Source organism: Salvelinus fontinalis, chromosome 37 (assembly GCF_029448725.1).
Source record: "Salvelinus fontinalis isolate EN_2023a chromosome 37, ASM2944872v1, whole genome shotgun sequence".
Lineage (NCBI taxonomy): Eukaryota > Metazoa > Chordata > Actinopteri > Salmoniformes > Salmonidae > Salvelinus > Salvelinus fontinalis.
This window is the reverse complement of record NC_074701.1, coordinates 5999021-6021459: the sequence shown is the minus strand read 5'-3', so window position 1 is coordinate 6021459 and position 22439 is coordinate 5999021. Positions and strand designations below refer to the sequence as shown.

At 38.6% G+C, this 22439-nt stretch overlaps 1 protein-coding gene across 1 annotated transcript in view; it reads right to left on the bottom strand.

Moving 5' to 3' along the window:
* LOC129835906 (collagen alpha-1(XIX) chain) overlaps positions 1-20162 on the bottom strand; it is a 154655-nt gene extending 134493 nt beyond the window's left edge. Inside the window, exons 1-4 of the mRNA XM_055901613.1 lie at positions 20007-20162; positions 18801-18925; positions 16965-17045; positions 16206-16305 (exon numbers count right to left, since the gene is read on the bottom strand). Coding sequence (XP_055757588.1) covers positions 16206-16305; positions 16965-17045; positions 18801-18888 — 269 coding nt within the window. The 5' untranslated portion in view covers positions 18889-18925; positions 20007-20162. The remainder of the gene's footprint in view (positions 1-16205; positions 16306-16964; positions 17046-18800; positions 18926-20006) is intronic.
* Positions 20163-22439: the final 2277 nt, after the last annotated feature.

Here is a 22439-nt window from a genome sequence, read left to right as displayed (position 1 = left end):
TGCAACTTACATTATAGGGTAGAATACAGTAACACACTGAGACTTACATTACAGGCTAGAATACAGTAACACATTGAGACTTACATTACAGGATAAAATACAGTAACACACTGAGACTTACATTACAGGGTAGAATACAGTAACACATTGAGACTTATATTACAGGGTAGAATTCAGTAACACAGTGAGACTTACATTACAGGGTAGAATAAAGTAACACATTGAGACTTACATTATAGGGTAGAATACAGTAACACACTGAGACTTACATTACAGGGTAGAATACAGTAACACACTGAGACTTACATTATAGGGTAGAATACAGTAACACACTGAGACTTACATTATAGGGTAGAATACAGTAACACACTGAGACTTACATTATAGGGTAGATTAGAGTAACACACTGAGACTTACATTATAGGGTAGATTACAGTAACACACTGAGACTTACATTACAGGATAAAATACAGTAACACACTGAGAATTATATTACAGGGTAGAATACAGTAACACATTGAGACTTATATTACAGGGTAGAATTCAGTAACACACTGAGACTTACATTACAGGGTAGAATAAAGTAACACATTGAGACTTACATTACAGGGTAGAATAAAGTAACACATTGAGACTTATATTACAGGGTAGATTACAGTAACACATTGAGACTTATATTACAGGGTAGAATACAGTAACACATTGAGACTTATATTAAAGGGTAGAATACAGTAACACACTGAGACTTACATTACAGGGTAGAATACAGTAACACTAAGACTTACATTACAGGGTAGATTACAGTAACACACTGAGACTTACATTATAGGGTAGAATACAGTAACACACTGAGACTTACATTATAGGGTAGAATACAGTAACACACTGAGACTTACATTATAGGGTAGAATACAGTAACACACTGAGACTTACATTATAGGGTAGAATACAGTAACACAATGAGACTTACATTATAGGGTAGAATACAGTAACACACTGAGACTTACATTATAGGGTAGAATACAGTAACACACTGAGACTTACATTATAGGGTAGAATACAGTAACACACTGAGACTTACATTACAGGGTAGAATACAGTAACACACTGAGACTTACATTACAGGGTAGAATACAGTAACACACTGAGAATTGCATTATAGGATAGAATACAGTAACACACTGCAACTTACATTATAGGGTAGAATATAGTAACACACTGCAACTTACATTATAGGGTAGAATACAGTAACACACTGAGACTTACATTACAGGCTAGAATACAGTAACACATTGAGACTTACATTACAGTATAAAATACAGTAACACACTGAGACTTACATTACAGGGTAGAATACAGTAACACATTGAGACTTATATTACAGGGTAGCATACAGTAACACACTGAGACTTACAATACAGGGTAGAATAAAGTAACACATTGAGACTTACATTATAGGGTAGATTACAGTAACACACTGAGACTTACATTACAGGATAAAATACAGTAACACACTGAGAATTATATTACAGGGTAGAATACAGTAACACATTGAGACTTATATTACAGGGTAAAATTCAGTAACACACTGAGACTTACATTACAGGGTAGAATAAAGTAACACATTGAGACTTATATTAAAGGGTAGAATACAGTAACACACTGAGACTTACATTACAGGGTAGAATACAGTAACACTGAGACTTACATTACAGGGTAGATTACAGTAACACACTGAGACTTACATTATAGGGTAGAATACAGTAACACACTGAGACTTACATTATAGGGTAGAATACAGTAACACACTGAGACTTACATTATAGGGTAGAATACAGTAACACACTGAGACTTACATTATAGGGTAGAATACAGTAACACACTGAGACTTACATTATAGGGTAGAATACAGTAACACACTGAGACTTACATTATAGGGTAGATTAGAGTAACACACTGAGACTTACATTATAGGGTAGATTACAGTAACACACTGAGACTTACATTACAGGATAAAATACAGTAACACACTGAGAATTATATTACAGGGTAGAATACAGTTACACATTGAGACTTATATTACAGGGTAGAATTCAGTAACACACTGAGACTTACATTACAGGGTAGAATAAAGTAACACATTGAGACTTACATTACAGGGTAGAATAAAGTAACACATTGAGACTTATATTACAGGGTAGATTACAGTAACACATTGAGACTTATATTACAGGGTAGAATACAGTAACACATTGAGACTTATATTAAAGGGTAGAATACAGTAACACACTGAGACTTACATTACAGGGTAGAATACAGTAACACTGAGACTTACATTACAGGGTAGATTACAGTAACACACTGAGACTTACATTATAGGGTAGAATACAGTAACACACTGAGACTTACATTATAGGGTAGAATACAGTAACACACTGAGACTTACATTATAGGGTAGAATACAGTAACACACTGAGACTTACATTATAGGGTAGAATACAGTAACACAATGAGACTTACATTATAGGGTAGAATACAGTAACACACTGAGACTTACATTATAGGGTAGAATACAGTAACACACTGAGACTTACATTATAGGGTAGAATACAGTAACACACTGAGACTTACATTACAGGGTAGAATACAGTAACACACTGAGACTTACATTACAGGGTAGAATACAGTAACACACTGAGAATTGCATTATAGGATAGAATACAGTAACACACTGCAACTTACATTATAGGGTAGAATATAGTAACACACTGCAACTTACATTATAGGGTAGAATACAGTAACACACTGAGACTTACATTACAGGCTAGAATACAGTAACACATTGAGACTTACATTACAGTATAAAATACAGTAACACACTGAGACTTACATTACAGGGTAGAATACAGTAACACATTGAGACTTATATTACAGGGTAGCATACAGTAACACACTGAGACTTACAATACAGGGTAGAATAAAGTAACACATTGAGACTTACATTATAGGGTAGATTACAGTAACACACTGAGACTTACATTACAGGATAAAATACAGTAACACACTGAGAATTATATTACAGGGTAGAATACAGTAACACATTGAGACTTATATTACAGGGTAAAATTCAGTAACACACTGAGACTTACATTACAGGGTAGAATAAAGTAACACATTGAGACTTACATTACAGGGTAGAATAAAGTAACACATTGAGACTTATATTACAGGGTAGATTACAGTAACACATTGAGACTTATATTACAGGGTAGAATACAGTAACACATTGAGACTTATATTAAAGGGTAGAATACAGTAACACACTGAGACTTACATTACAGGGTAGAATACAGTAACACTGAGACTTACATTACAGGGTAGATTACAGTAACACACTGAGACTTACATTATAGGGTAGAATACAGTAACACACTGAGACTTACATTATAGGGTAGAATACAGTAACACACTGAGACTTACATTATAGGGTAGAATACAGTAACACACTGAGACTTACATTATAGGGTAGAATACAGTAACACAATGAGACTTACATTATAGGGTAGAATACAGTAACACACTGAGACTTACATTATAGGGTAGAATACAGTAACACACTGAGACTTACATTATAGGGTAGAATACAGTAACACACTGAGACTTACATTACAGGGTAGAATACAGTAACACACTGAGACTTACATTACAGGGTAGAATACAGTAACACACTGAGAATTACATTATAGGATAGAATACAGTAACACACTGCAACTTACATTATAGGGTAGAATACAGTAACACACTGCAACTTACATTATAGGGTAGAATACAGTAACACACTGAGACTTACATTACAGGCTAGAATACAGTAACACATTGAGACTAACATTACAGGATAAAATACAGTAACACACTGAGACTTACATTACAGGGTAGAATACAGTAACACATTGAGACTTATATTACAGGGTAGAATTCAGTAACACACTGAGACTTACATTACAGGGTAGAATAAAGTAACACATTGAGACTTACATTATAGGGTAGAATACAGTAACACAATGAGACTTACATTATAGGGTAGAATACAGTAACACACTGAGACTTACATTATAGGGTAGAATACAGTAACACACTGAGAATTACATTATAGGATAGAATACAGTAACACACTGCAACTTACATTATAGGGTAGAATACAGTAACACACTGCAACTTACATTATAGGGTAGAATACAGTAACACACTGAGACTTACATTACAGGCTAGAATACAGTAACACATTGAGACTTACATTACAGGATAGAATACAGTAACACACTGAGACTTACATTACAGGGTAGATTACAGTAACACACTGAGACTTACATTATAGGGTAGAATACAGTAACACACTGAGACTTACATTATAGGGTAGAATACAGTAACACACTGAGACTTACATTATAGGGTAGAATAGAGTAACACACTGAGACTTACATTATAGGGTAGATTACAGTAACACACTGAGACTTACATTACAGGATAAAATACAGTAACACACTGAGAATTATATTACAGGGTAGAATACAGTAACACATTGAGACTTATATTACAGGGTAGAATTCAGTAACACACTGAGACTTACATTACAGGGTAGAATAAAGTAACACATTGAGACTTACATTACAGGGTAGAATAAAGTAACACATTGAGACTTATATTACAGGGTAGATTACAGTTACACATTGAGACTTATATTACAGGGTAGAATACAGTAACACATTGAGACTTATATTAAAGGGTAGAATACAGTAACACACTGAGACTTACATTACAGGGTAGAATACAGTAACACTGAGACTTACATTACAGGGTAGATTACAGTAACACACTGAGACTTACATTATAGGGTAGAATACAGTAACACACTGAGACTTACATTATAGGGTAGAATACAGTAACACACTGAGACTTACATTATAGGGTAGAATACAGTAACACACTGAGACTTACATTATAGGGTAGAATACAGTAACACAATGAGACTTACATTATAGGGTAGAATACAGTAACACACTGAGACTTACATTATAGGGTAGAATACAGTAACACACTGAGACTTACATTATAGGGTAGAATACAGTAACACACTGAGACTTACATTACAGGGTAGAATACAGTAACACACTGAGACTTACATTACAGGGTAGAATACAGTAACACACTGAGAATTACATTATAGGGTAGAATACAGTAACACACTGCAACTTACATTATAGGGTAGAATACAGTAACACACTGCAACTTACATTATAGGGTAGAATACAGTAACACACTGAGACTTACATTACAGGCTAGAATACAGTAACACATTGAGACTTACATTACAGTATAAAATACATTAACACACTGAGACTTACATTACAGGGTAGAATACAGTAACACATTGAGACTTATATTACAGGGTAGAATTCAGTAACACACTGAGACTTACATTACAGGGTAGAATAAAGTAACACATTGAGACTTACATTACAGGGTAGAATAAAGTAACACATTGAGACTTATATTACAGGGTAGATTACAGTAACACATTGAGACTTATATTACAGGGTAGAATACAGTAACACATTGAGACTTATATTAAAGGGTAGAATACAGTAACACACTGAGACTTACATTACAGGGTAGAATACAGTAACACATTGAGACTTACATTACAGGATAGAATACAGTAACATATTGAGACTTATATTACAGGGTAGAATACAGTAACACATTGAGACTTATATTAAAGGGTAGAGTACAGTAACACACATACTTATATTACAGGATAGAATACAATAACATTCTGAGACTTACATTACAGGATAGAATACAATAACATTCTGAGACTTACATTACAGGATAGAGTACGGTAACACATTGAGACTTACATTACAAGATAGAGTACAGTAACACACATACTTACATTACAGGGTAGAATACAGGAACTTACTGAGACTTACATTACAGGATATAGTACAGTAACACACTGAGACTTACATTACAGGGTAGAATACAGTAACACATTGATACTTACATTACAGGGTAGAATACAGTAACACATTGATACTTACATTACAGGGTAGAATACAATAACACATTGAGACTTATATTACATGATAGAATACAGTAACACACTGAGACTTACATTACAGGATACAGTACAGTAACACACATAACACACACACTTACATTACAGGATAGAGTACAGTAACACACATACTTATATTACAGGGTAGAATACAGTAACACACTGAGACTTATATTACATGATAGAATACAGTAACACACTGAGACTTACATTACAGGGTAGAATACAGTAACACACTGAGACTTACATTACAGGGTAGAATACAGTAACACACTGAGACTTATATTACAGGGTAGAATACAGTAACACACTGAGACTTATATTACAGGGTAGAATACAGTAACACACTGAGACTTACATTATAGGATAGAATACAGTAACACACTGAGACTTACATTACAGGGTAGAATACAGTAACATTCTGAGACTTACATTACAGGCTAGAGTACAGTAACACACTGATACTTACATTACAGACTAGAGTACAGTAACACACATACTTATATTATTGGATAGAATACAGTAACACACTGAGACTTACAATACAGGGTAGAATACAGTAACACATTGAGACATACATTACAGGGTAGAATACAGTAACACATTGAGACTTATATTACAGGGTAGAATACAGTAACACATTGAGACTTATATTAAAGGGTAGAGTACAGTAACACACATACTTATATTACAGGATAGAATACAATAACATTCTGAGACTTACATTACAGGATAGAGTACAGTAACACACATACTTACATTACAGGGTAGAATACGGTAACACATTGAGACTTACATTACAAGATAGAGTACAGTAACACACATACTTACATTACAGGGTAGAATACAGTAACACACTGAGACTTACATTACAGGGTAGAATACAGTAACACACATAACACACACACTTACATTACAGGATAGAGTACAGTAACACACATACTTATATTACAGGGTAGAATACAGTAACACACTGAGACTTATATTACATGATAGAATACAGTAACACACTGAGACTTACATTACAGGATAGAGTACAGTAACACACTGAGACTTACATTACAGGGTAGAATACAGTAACATACTGAGACTTACATTACAGGGTAGAATACAGTAACACACTGAGACTTATATTACAGGGTAGAATACAGTAACACACTGAGACTTATATTACAGGGTAGAATACAGTAACACACTGAGAATTACATTATAGGGTAGAATACAGTAACACACTGCAACTTACATTATAGGGTAGAATACAGTAACACACTGCAACTTACATTATAGGGTAGAATACAGTAACACACTGAGACTTACATTACAGGCTAGAATACAGTAACACATTGAGACTTACATTACAGTATAAAATACATTAACACACTGAGACTTACATTACAGGGTAGAATACAGTAACACATTGAGACTTATATTACAGGGTAGAATTCAGTAACACACTGAGACTTACATTACAGGGTAGAATAAAGTAACACATTGAGACTTACATTACAGGGTAGAATAAAGTAACACATTGAGACTTATATTACAGGGTAGATTACAGTAACACATTGAGACTTATATTACAGGGTAGAATACAGTAACACATTGAGACTTATATTAAAGGGTAGAATACAGTAACACACTGAGACTTACATTACAGGGTAGAATACAGTAACACATTGAGACTTACATTACAGGATAGAATACAGTAACATATTGAGACTTATATTACAGGGTAGAATACAGTAACACATTGAGACTTATATTAAAGGGTAGAGTACAGTAACACACATACTTATATTACAGGATAGAATACAATAACATTCTGAGACTTACATTACAGGATAGAATACAATAACATTCTGAGACTTACATTACAGGATAGAGTACGGTAACACATTGAGACTTACATTACAAGATAGAGTACAGTAACACACATACTTACATTACAGGGTAGAATACAGGAACTTACTGAGACTTACATTACAAGATAGAGTACAGTAACACACATAACACACACACTTACATTACAGGATAGAGTACAGTAACACACATACTTATATTACATGATAGAATACAGTAACACACTGAGACTTACATTACAGGATATAGTACAGTAACACACTGAGACTTACATTACAGGGTAGAATACAGTAACACACTGAGACTTACATTACAGGGTAGAATACAGTAACACATTGATACTTACATTACAGGGTAGAATACAGTAACACATTGATACTTACATTACAGGGTAGAATACAATAACACATTGAGACTTATATTACATGATAGAATACAGTAACACACTGAGACTTACATTACAGGATACAGTACAGTAACACACATAACACACACACTTACATTACAGGATAGAGTACAGTAACACACATACTTATATTACAGGGTAGAATACAGTAACACACTGAGACTTATATTACATGATAGAATACAGTAACACACTGAGACTTACATTACAGGGTAGAATACAGTAACACACTGAGACTTACATTACAGGGTAGAATACAGTAACACACTGAGACTTATATTACAGGGTAGAATACAGTAACACACTGAGACTTATATTACAGGGTAGAATACAGTAACACACTGAGACTTACATTATAGGATAGAATACAGTAACACACTGAGACTTACATTACAGGGTAGAATACAGTAACATTCTGAGACTTACATTACAGGCTAGAGTACAGTAACACACTGATACTTACATTACAGACTAGAGTACAGTAACACACATACTTATATTATTGGATAGAATACAGTAACACACTGAGACTTACAATACAGGGTAGAATACAGTAACACATTGAGACATACATTACAGGGTAGAATACAGTAACACATTGAGACTTATATTACAGGGTAGAATACAGTAACACATTGAGACTTATATTAAAGGGTAGAGTACAGTAACACACATACTTATATTACAGGATAGAATACAATAACATTCTGAGACTTACATTACAGGATAGAGTACAGTAACACACATACTTACATTACAGGGTAGAATACGGTAACACATTGAGACTTACATTACAAGATAGAGTACAGTAACACACATACTTACATTACAGGGTAGAATACAGTAACACACTGAGACTTACATTACAGGGTAGAATACAGTAACACACATAACACACACACTTACATTACAGGATAGAGTACAGTAACACACATACTTATATTACAGGGTAGAATACAGTAACACACTGAGACTTATATTACATGATAGAATACAGTAACACACTGAGACTTACATTACAGGATAGAGTACAGTAACACACTGAGACTTACATTACAGGGTAGAATACAGTAACATACTGAGACTTACATTACAGGGTAGAATACAGTAACACACTGAGACTTATATTACAGGGTAGAATACAGTAACACACTGAGACTTATATTACAGGGTAGAATACAGTAACACACTGAGACTTACATTATAGGATAGAATACAGTAACACACTGAGACTTACATTACAGGGTAGAATACAGTAACATTCTGAGACTTACATTACAGGCTAGAGTACAGTAACACACTGATACTTACATTACAGGCTAGAGTACAGTAACACACTGAGACTTATATTACAGGCTAGAGTACAGTAACACACAGATGTAGAAATGGAACACCTCCAAACACACTCATGAATAGACAACAACACAACCATTCAGCAGCAACATCCATAACTGACATAGCACCAACATACAAAATAGTGTGTGCACCACAGACAGACAGCACCACAGACAGACATCACCACAGACCGACAGCACCACAGACAGACAGCACCACAGACAGACAGCACCACAGACAGACAGCACCACAGACAGACAGCACCACAGACAGACAGACAGCACAACATTTTTTATTTTTATTTAACCTTTATTTAACCAGGTAGGCAAGTTGAGAACAAGTTCTCATTTACAATTGCGACCTGGCCAAGATAAAGCAAAGCAGTTTGACACATACAACAACACAGAGTTACACATGGAGTAAAACAAACATACAGTCAATAATACAGTAGAAAAATAAGTCTATATACAATGTGAGCAAATGAGGTGAGATAAGGGAGATAAAGGGAAAAAAAGGCCATGGTGGCAAAGTAAATACAATATTGCAAGTAAAGCACTGGAATGGTAGATTTGCAGTGGAAGAATGTGCAAAGTAGACATAGAAATAATGGGGTACAAAGGAGCAAAATAAATAAATACAGTAGGGGAAGAGATAGTTGTTTGGGCTAAATTATAGATGGGCTAATATACAGGCAGACAGACAGCACAACATACAGGCAGACAGACAGACAGCACCACAGACAGACAGACAGCACAGCATACAGGCAGACAGACAGCATCACAGGCACCACCACAGACATACAGAGAGACAAACAGACAGCACCACAAACAGACATACAGCATCACAGACAAACAGACAGACAGACAGACATACAGCATCACAGACAGACAGACAGACAGACAGACAGACAGACAGACAGACAGACAGACAGACAGACAGACAGACAGCATCACAGACAGACAGACAGACAGACAGACAGACAGACAGACAGACAGACAGACAGACAGCATCACAGACAGACAGACAGACAGACAGACAGACAGACAGACAGACAGACAGACAGACAGACAGACTTGATTTCATTTTGAGCTCCAGAACCTGTCATTCAGCTTGGCATACAGACACAATGTACAATCACACAATCAGTCCACTAAGAGAGGAGAGATCCCTCCATCTCTGTGGAACAATATTAATCACACAATCAGTCCACTAAAAGAGGAGAGATCTTGCTCTGGGTAAGAGTATCAATTTGGCCTGGGAGCTGCCAGATGGACAGAACATTAACCAGGCCCAGAAAGTCGAGCCCCTCTGCCTTTCCTGAGAGTAAAGAGAGAGATGTTTGGAGGTTGTGTGGTAGGGGGAAGGAAAGCGAGGAGGAGGGGAGGAAAGGGGAGGAGGGGAGAAAGGAAAGGGGAGGGGAGGAGGAAGGAAAGGGGAGAAAGGGGGGGTCCTCTGCACCTCATGCTGTCCCCCCTACCTCCTTCTCAAGTCCCCCTTCATCGGACCTCCCAGCTGACAGGCAACATCACCTGTTAAAGTACTCAGATAATTGGAGATGAATTCGGTCTCTTGCTCTCTCTCTCTCCCTCTCACAAACAAACTCTCTTCTCTCTCCCTTCTCTCTGCCCCCTCTTTCTCACCCCCTCTCTCTCACCCCCCCTCTCTCTCTCACTCTCTCTCTTGCACTCTATTCTTCTCCCGCTTTATCTGTCTCAGAATCGATCTCTCTCTCCCCCTTTCCCCTCCCATTTATATGTCTGTCTGTCTGTCTGTCTGTCTGTCTGTCTGTCTGTCTGTCTGTCTCTTTCCTCCCCTTCCCCTCCCCTCCCTCTCTCCTTCTCTCTCTGTTTCTCTGCCTTCCTTCACTATGATCTCCATCCAACAGGTTCAGGCACAGCAGGCCAGCCCAGGCCATAGAGGAGGAAGAGGATATACAGGGACTGGCTGGAGAAACATGTTGCCTCAGTGATTCCTCTCACTGACCAGAGAGGACAGGACAGTGTGTGTGAGTGTGTGTGTTTACAGTTGTGTACTGCACTGTAAAACTCAAAGAATATCCTGCGTCTTGTCTTCCCCAGGAGGATGACAGGTCAGGTTGTTCTTTAGCAAAGCCAAAACCATACGGATGGAACAATGGATATTGTGAAAAGCATTGGTCTTCCTAAACCAGCTGGGGAAACCGTCCCACTGCTGCCACTAAATGTGTGGTGTATCGTCCATCCATCTCATATACATCTCGTTGTTACACACTTTAATTTGATAAGATCCTTTATAATGTGCATACTGCTTATCATTCCAGTTCTATAGATGATTCCAAATGAGTCTCTGCAGTAAAAACCAAACAGGTATATCAGTTACATTTGAGTCATTTAGCAGACACTCTTAACCAGAGAGACTTACAGAGTGCATACATTTTCATCCATACTGGTCACCCGTGGGATTCTAAACCCCAACCCTGGCATTGCAAGCACCACGCTCTACCAACTGAGCCACACAGGACTGTCACGTAGCAGATCAAGTAGAAGTGAGGAAGAGTCCCATACTCCATGTTCAGTACAGGTTATTAACCCTCGGGGGGGGGGGGGGGGGGGGGGGGGAATATACCTGTATATACACCACGGTAGAATCATATACCTGTATATACACCACGGTAGAATCATATACCTGTTTATACACCACGGTAGAATCATATACCTGTTTATACACCACGGTAGCATCATATACCTGTATACATACCACGGTAGCATCATATACCTGTATATATACCACGGTAGAACAATATACCTGTGTATATACCACGGTAGCACCATATACCTGTATATACACCACGGTAGCATCATATACCTGTATATACACCACGGTAGAATCATATACCTGTTTATACACCACGGTAGAATCATATACCTGTATATACACCACGGTAGCATCATATACCTGTATATATACCACGGTAGCATCATATACCTGTATACATACCACGGTAGCATCATATACCTGTATATATACCACGGTAGAACAATATACCTGTGTATATACCACGGTAGCACCATATACCTGTATATACACCACGGTAGCATCATATACCTGTATATATACCACAGTAGCACCATATACCTGTATATATACCACGGTAGCATCATATACCTGTATATATACCACGGTAGCACCATATACCTGTATATATACCACGGTAGCACCATATACCTGTATATATACCACGGTAGAACAATATACCTGTATCTATACCACGGTAGCACCATATACCTGTATATACACCACGGTAGAATCATATACCTGTATATATACCACGGTAGCATCATATACCTGTATATATACCACGGTAGCAATATATACCTGTATATACACCACGGTAGCACCATATACCTGTGTATATACCACGGTAGCATCATATACCTGTATATATACCACGGTAGCATCATATCCCTGTATATACACCACTGTAGCACCATATACCTGTATATACACCACGGTAGCACCATATACCTGTATATATACCACGGTAGCATCATATACCTGTATATATAACACGGTAGCACCATATACCTGTATATATACCACGGTAGCACCATATACCTGTATATATACCACGGTAGCATCATATACCTGTATATATAACACGGTAGCACCATATACCTGTATATATACCACGGTAGAATCATATACCTGTATATATACCACGGTAGCACCATATACCTGTATATATACCACGGTAGCAACATATACCTGTATATATACCACGGTAGCATCATATACCTGTATATATACCACGGTAGCACCATATACCTGTATATATACCACGGTAGCACCATATACCTGTATATATACACCACGGTCGCATCATATACCTGTATATACACCACGGTCGCATCATATACCTGTATATATACCACGGTAGAACCATATACCTGTATATATACCACGGTAGCATCATATACCTGTATATATACCACGGTAGCATCATATACCTGTATATACACCACGGTCGCATCATATACCTGTATATATACCACGGTAGCATCATATACCTGTATATACACCACGGTAGAATCATATACCTGTATATGGCTATCTTTACCCTTGAGTAAAAATATTGTCCTCCCTCAAATCAGAATGTATATCAATATTCTGTACAAATTATTCTACACGTCTCGCAGTAACGGATTCCATCTCGGTTTACCCTTGTTGGCCAAAGAAAATGGAATTATCTGTGTAGGCTGGATCAGGGTTCACCCCATGTAATTTCTTTCTCCCTACCTCTCTCCCTCTCCTTCCCTCTCTTTTTTCTCCCTCTCTCCCTCCCTCTCTCTCTTTCTGCTATCTCTCTCTGGTATATCTCTCTCTTTCTGGTCTCGCTCTCTCTCTTTCTGGTCTCTCTCTCTCTTTCTGGTCTCTCTCTCTCTCTTTCTGGTCTCCCTCTCTCTGGTCTCTCTTTCTGGTCTCTCTCTCTATCTCTCGCTCTGGTCTCTCTCTCTCTCTTCATGGTCTCCCTCTTTCTGGTCTCTCTCTTTCGGGTATCTCTCTCTCTGTCTATCTATCTCTCTCTCTGGTCTCTCTCTCTCTCTTTCTGGTCTCCCTCTCTCTGGTCTCTCTCTTTCTGGTCTCTCTCTCTCTCTGGTATATATTTATCTTTTTCCCTGGTCTTTCTCTCTTTTTCTGGTCTCTCTCTTTCTGGTCTTTCTTTCTCTTTCTTGTCTCCCTCTCTCTGGTCTCTCTCTCTGGTATCTCTCTCTCTCTTTCTGGTCTCTCTCTCTCTCTCTCTGGTGTCTCTTTCTGTCTCTCTCTGGTCTCTCTCTTTCTGGTCTCTCTCTCTCTCTGGTTTCTCTTTCTGTCTTTCTCTAGTCTCGCTCTCTCTCTCTAGTCTCTCTTTCTGGCCTCTCTTTTTCTGGTCGCTCTTTTTCTGGTCTCTCTCTCTCTTTTTCTGGTCTCTCTCTCTCTCTCTCTGGTCTCTCTTTCTGTCCCTCTCTGGTCTCTCGCTCTCTTTCTGGTCTCTCTCTCCCTCGATGACACGATATGTCATCCTGCATTGAGCAGGGGTGGAAACTCAGTTTATTCCACATATCAGCTGAACAGGAGGCAGCAAACCTACACCCTGAGAAAATATTTGTTTGCTGCAACGGAAATCCGATATCATCCTGGCTTGTTTTCAAATCTCAGGCCAGTCCAGGCGGTCTATGCCATGTGGAGGACTGATTTATATGAGTGTGTTTGTCCATTTAATAGGTGGATAAACTCTCTAAACAACTCTGTGAATGTTGTGCAGTATGTCTCTCCTTCAGAGTCTATAGAGATCCATTGGAACAAGCTGGGCAAACAGAACCGAATCAGGTGGTGCGTTTGATGTATATTCTCTCATGATAGACTATAAACACCGGCACGTCCATGACCACACCTCTGGTTCTCACATAATACAAACCACCAACATTTATTTATCTTTGACTTACAGTAGCTCAGGTAAAGCACAATGCATCCATTAGTATAACCACTAGTACACTTAATATAGTAAAAGTCCATTAGTACATTCATGTAAGCCTACTCTCGTGTCTCTATAGTATATCTCCTAAAGCCAGAGCCTGTTCCAATAAAGTGTTCAGTCACACAGCCTCTACTCTGACTGGCAATTCCAATTATCTCAAGTAAAGAACACTACGCAGCCATTAGCTTGATCATTAGTACACAACCTACAGATGTTGGATCTTAATTTGATCACCCTGTTGCAGGAGAACTAGAACGTGTAGTGTATTTGATATTTTAAAAGGATTCGGAAGTTTGAAATTTCCACTTTGAAATTTCAGACTTGATTTTACATCACAAAAATGTATCAACCCCTAAAAAAACATCCATTCATTATAATCCACAATATAATGATTCAGATGTTCTTGTTGCTGCAGGATTCTTCTCCTGCTGTAGCAAACTGGCTCAAATGAAGATCCTACACCTGTGCTGTCCTGTATGCCTTTAAGCCAGAGCTTAATGGAAACCGCTCCAACAGAGCACAGCCACATGGCCTGAGGGATCAGGACTTCAGTCAATTCCAAAACAAAGCAACATGATCACACACTGACTGACAGACTCATACAGTAACTGGTGTCCAAATAGACCTGGCCAGACTACCCTCTAGTCACACCCAAGATGTCCCCGGCCCAGCAGGCCCAACTCAACTCACTCTGTGTGTCTCCCTCCTCCAGCTATCAGTGAGCAGTTAGTTTCAATGGAAGGAGAGGGAACAGAGGAAACACACAGACTTGACGGTCAGCGACTAGAGAGATAACGCTCATTTCGTGGATACTAGCAATGTTTTGGCGGACAACAAAACTGCTGTCATGCATACTGTTTGAAGGATACACCCATGAGGGGAGATCTGAACGACTCGATCTGTGATTATCTCAACAAGTGCGAGGCCAGTGTAATGAAACTACCCCCCAGTCACACCCAAGTGTCCCCCTGGCCCAGCCTGGCACTACTCACTCTGTTGGCTTGATGAGGGGGCTGCTCCCCAGCCGGAATGATGGCCGCTCCTCTGTCACTGCCCCCTTTCTCAGGAGAAACTTTTCTGTCAGATCAAAACCTGAGAAAAAAGAGACAACAGGATGAGAAGGGCTGGTTTAAACTCAAGAAGTCTGCTTCACTGACATAGATGTAGCGTAGTCCTGACCTGGAATAAAAAGGCTTTCTCTGGAGATGATCTGTGCTCTACGTACTGGTACTAGGTGTTACAAGGTGTTGTTTTAAACTCCAGTACGGTGATACAACAATATGGATGGAGTCAGGACTTTCTAGATTTACATCAAACTACTGTCCAGTTTGATCCATTTCTATGGTACAATGTAGTTAATTTATACATAATTACTTCAAAGACAATAGATTTGACCATCAGTGCTCCCTCAAACAAATTGGTGCATGGCACCTCTGTTAGCGCAGGCTCAATTATTTCTATAGTATTTCTGTTCTGTGTTACATAACCTGTGAACATATTCATGTTTTTCACGACACGTCTGAGACATGAACGTTATTACCCCCCTGGATCAGAGCCAAACAGAGTGAGTGCTTCCTAAATGGCACCGTATACCCAATATAGTGCACTACTTTTGACAAGAGCCCTATGAGCCCTGTTCAAAATTAGTGTACTATATTGGGAATAGGGTGCCATTTGGTATGTAACCATTGAGAGAGAGATGGATTTATTTCAATTGAGGGAGGTGTACACCATAACACTGTAATTCTTACCGGTGAATTCTGGCTGTGGACCATTTAAACTGTAGGAAAACCGGTCCTTGTCTACTTTCAATGGAGGACATCTAGAGTTGTCTAGAAAACAGGAATCATATCATCAGCCATACAAGGTTCATATTCATTGAAGTAAAAATTAAGATGCAGACAGCAAACAAGTGCAGAAAACCTTCTCAACACTTCAGTCATCAAAGACTAAAACTTTGAGATCTGAGGTCCGACAGCGAGATTGATGATTTGGCACAAAACCATTGGTTGATGTGCACAGCAAGACTACAATATAGTTAGCCTGCGACGTGTGACCATTCTCTTTCCATGTGGAGGGGCACTTCAGTCACTCACCACATCAGTGAGAATGTCTTGTTAGCCACCACTATCCACCCATTCATTAGGATTCACCTTGCATCCCAAATGGTACCCTATTCCTTATATAGTGCACTACTTTTGACCAGTGCCCTATGGGGAACAGGGTGCCCTTTGGGCCGCAGACTCACACAGCCCAGACAGGGATGTAGAAGTGTTGTTAATTAGAGGTGGTGAAAGAGGCCTAACTCTAACTGGGCTCAACTTTGACCCTTTTTCTACGTAGTCATGTTTTCTCTTGGAGACTGGGGCGCGGCTACGGGGTCGTGTAGCAAAACGTTTCACAACGTTGTGCAATGGAAAACACTAACGGGTGTTTCTTATTAGACAAGTTCAAATAATACCACTTCCCAGTTTAAGTCTTTTTGTGACGGTTTTCTTCAGTTTCGTGCCAACTGAACATGACCCTATACTGTAACTAAAACTGAACATGACCCTATACTGTAACTAAAACTGAACATGACCCTATACTGTAACTAAAACTGAACATGACCCTATACTGTAACTAAAACTGAACATTGACCCTATACTGTAACTAAAACTGAACATGACCCTATACTGTAACTAAAACTGAACATGACCCTATACTGTAACTAAAACTGAACATGACCCTATACTGTAACTAAAACTGAACATGACCCTATACTGTAACTAAAACTGAACATGACCCTATACTGTAACTAAAACTGAACATGACCCTATACTGTAACTAAAACTGAAAACAAATGACTTGCCATGTTCCTGTCTGCAAAATCTGGCCATGATCATCTACTGTGACAACACCAATGTTAGCCCAACGTTATTGGAAGGGCATGCTAGTACTACTCAAAAGTCAACTAAAACGGGTAGCAATAACCTGTAATGCAGTTATCTTTTAGCTATATGTATTTCAAGGAATGTTAACAATAGCATACTGCCTGTTTCAGACGATATCTTGAGCACAACCACATAGCCTAGCCTAGTGCGTGCTATGAAATATAAATTCCAAAAATGTGTGTACCACATAGCTCCCAAAATGTCTTCCCACTGTAAACTAAGCCTAAGGAGAGTGTCTGTGAGATCAAAGTCATCTTGGTGTTGGTGACAGTGTCCTTACATGCCACAGTAGGTTGGTGGCTCATTGGTAGCCTAGCGGTTAGAGTGTTGGGCCAGTAACTGAAAGTCACTAGTTCAAATACCCAAGCCGACAAGGGGAAAAATATGCCGATATACCCTTGAGCAAGGCACTGATCCCTAATTTGCTCCAAGGGCGCCATACTACTATGACTGACCCTGTAAAACAACACATTTCATTGGACCTATCGGGTGTATCTGACAATAAAACATATTTTGTTGTTATGGAATGGTGTCTAACTCATCAATCACAGGGTTTCCATGGTTTCCATGTGTTTGATACCATTCCATTCACTCCATTCCAGCCATTATTATGAGCTGTCCTAACCTCAGCAGCCTCCTGTGTTAGATACATACCTATTCTTTCGTTCACTGCCATTCCAGCAGTGCATGGAATGGTATGTACGATCCAGAGGAAAGCTGCCCATTTTAGCAAGCAACTCATGTCTTCTCTGATGCAAGAGAAAATAGTTCTTCAAAACCTAAAACAAAATACAAGTTAGTTATTCAAATAGTAGGCCTACATCTTACAGTAAAATATGAATGCATTACATACATTTGTTTTGAAATTAATTAAATTAATCAAGTCTGTGAAGTATTAGTAATCTAATACACAGAAAACTGTAAAATGAGAGGCGCCTTTTCTACCCCATAACGAAAAGTGTGTACTGAAAACGTAATGTGTGTCGTATCACAGTTGAAAATGACCAATGCTCCGCTGCAGACCTCAACTGAAGGCGTAAGAGCAAGGTGCGAAAGGTCCACTGCAAGAGTTGCTGCGTTATTATGGCGCAATCATATCACCAGGAAAATAGGCTAAACAGTAGAGTCAAACTAGAGTATACCAAACTGAAACAAATAGAATGGGGTCGGCTATGTAGAAATAGTCTAAATTATGAATTTGAACCTGAACATAACTGTCCCGGGTCAGTATGACACAGATCACGTTCATAGTGAGATGAGATCACGCGCATGATGCCAACTGACAAAATACAACTTCGATGGAGAGATGCCAAATTCCTCAAACGTGCCAATCTCACAATTCAAACCAGTGATAATGTCTGTCGGACATTGAAAAGCGCCACAGCTATAACTCAGATTGTTTGGAACTAGCGGAGGAGACACTCCATGATAGTCTATTCCATTTATGCGGTATTCATATTTTGAGAAAGGCTCCTCAATCATTGGAAATACTTACCAAATTACGCGTAATTGTGCATTCCGTTCACTGCAGCTTAATACGGTTCTTGCGAGCATATGGAAAAACTGCATGCTACACAAGCGTTACATACAGTATAGCCTATTTACACGAACATAACGGAATGTTCCTAAATCATTTCGAGTGACTGAAGGCGTCCCGTAAAGCGAGACAAGTTCCAGAACATGAACTAAAGCTGTGCGCAAAACCACTAAAGTGCCAAACTACGACAAGACTAGACGCACTAACCAAGGACCCCTACTTATAAGTTCCTATCGATACATGACATTACAGAGGAGGATTTCAAGCAGACATTATTATTCAACCTGTAAATTATGAATATCAAACCAAACCGGTCTACTTACAATTGGTGAGAAAGTTTCCTCCAGCATAAAAACGCATTAATTCATGAACGTTTATGAACGCATGTTTGGAAAAATAGTCGGTTGCTATTCCAAAGTAGACTTGTAAAGAAATAAAAGTGAGAATGGGATCTCTTACTAGATCCTCGTGTCCTTATTAGTCGCACCGACTGACTGACCCTCCCACTTTCTCATTAGGCTACTGAAATGCATGGAGGACCCCAAGTCCGCCACCGGTGGAGGCATTACAATGGAAACGCTACACAATTTGGATGAGAAAATCATATTTATGCATGAGAAAATAACTTATTTAGTGATTAGATTATTGTTGTTTGACTGAGAACATCACATACAGTCGGCAGTACATCTTTACTGTGAAAATAAACTGGTGCTCAAATTATGGAATGGAGTAATTCAATTATTTTATTTATTTTTTCTGTTTTCTTCTATCCACATTGTGTAAAATTAGAATTGGGAGCAAAACATTTCCTATGCCAACAATAATGTTCATAATGTATGGATTAAATAGTGATTTATTGATCAAGAACATGAACTGGTGATGAAATACAGTACTTTGCAAGCTATAACCTCCAACTCAATGTTGCCTGATAGTCAATATTATGGGTTTTCTTGATGAGTTTGATCCCCACCTTGAATTGTACCTGGGCTTTGCTACATAGTTCCATAGGAGTTGGGGTCTATTTTAGTCTAACAGGCTCATTTTAGTGCTAACAGGCTCATGTAGAGTTTTACACCAAGTTAGAATGAACCCTATGGTGCTGACAGACTCATGTAGAGTTTTACACCAAGTTAGAATGAACCCTATGGAGCTGACAGGCTCATGTAGAGTTTTACACCAAGTTAGAATGAACCCTATGGAGCTGACAGGCTCATGTAGAGTTTTACACCAAGTTAGAATGAACCCTATGGTGCTGATGGGCTCATGTAGAGTTTTACACCAAGTTAGAATGAACCCTATGGTGCTGATGGGCTCATGTAGAGTTTTACACCAAGTTAGAATGAACCCTATGGAGCTGACAGACTCGTGTAGAGTTTTACACCAAGTTAGAATGAACCCTATGATGCTTGAGATGAGTTCTTTCAAAATCTTTTCACAAGGAGCATAAGGAATAGTTATTTAAGATATATCTTTAATATATACTCAACAAAAATATAAACGCAACATACAACAATACCAACGATTTTACTGAGTTACAGTTCATATAAGGAAATCATTCAATAGAAGAAAAAAATATTAGGGCGTAATCTATGGACTTCATATAACTGGGCTGGGCGCAGCCATGGGTGGGCCTGGGAGGACATAGGCCCACCCACTGGGGAGCCAGGTCCACCCACTGGGGAGCCAGGCCCAGCCAATCAGAAATGAGTTTTTCCCCACAAAAAGCCTTTATTACAGACAGAAATACTCCTCAGTTTCATCCGCTGTCCGGATGGCTGGTCTCAGACGATCCTGGAAGTGAAGAAGCCAGATGTTGAAGTTCTGTGCTGGTGTCGTTACACGTGATCTGCGGTTGTAAGGCCAGTTGGACGAACTGCCAAATTCTCTAAAACGACGTTGGAGGCGGCCCATGGTAAAGAAATTAACATTCACTTATCTGGCAACAGCTCTGGTGGACATTCCTGAAGTCAGCACGCCAATTGCACACTCCCTCAAAACTTGAGATGTCTGTAACATTGTGTTGTGTGACCAAATTGCACATTTTTGAGTGGCCTTTTTTTGTCTCCAGCAGAAGGTGCACCTGTGTAATGATCATGCTGTTTAATCAGCTCCTTGATATGCCACACATGTCAGTTGGATAGATTATCTTGGAAAAGGAGAAATGCTCACTAGCCAGAATATAAACAAATGTGTGCCCAAAATTTGAGAGAAATAAGCTTTTTTTGCATATGGAATATTTCTGGGATATTTTATTTCAGCTCATGAAACATGGGAGCAACACTTTACATGTTGTGTTTATATTTTTTCCCAGTATAGTTTTAAATTAATAAGTAGGCCTATCTTTATTCTGAGATATTGTCAGCCTAATAGAAGCAAAGCCCAAGGTGAAGTGGAGTTGAAGTGGAGGGCCAGCAGCGTCACAGTGATAATGGACATCTAGCCTTATTGTAACTTCATGGTTTATTCACAACTGATCTAAGAATGAAGAAAAGCCTGTGATACCTTTTCATCTGCAGTCGCCCCATTGACCCCGTACAACTTCAACACATTCTGTAAAAGACATAACGTGTGAGTACAGAGATTATGCTAATTGCATTATAAATATATGATGGAAAAACGACATGGAATTCCTGAAAACTACATTGTTAAATCTAAACTGGTATTTTTTTCCTTCTCTCCAGTCTCCACCATAGCTATTGGTAAAGAAGAGATTAAATATTCAAAGAGATATTCATATACACTATATATACAAAAGT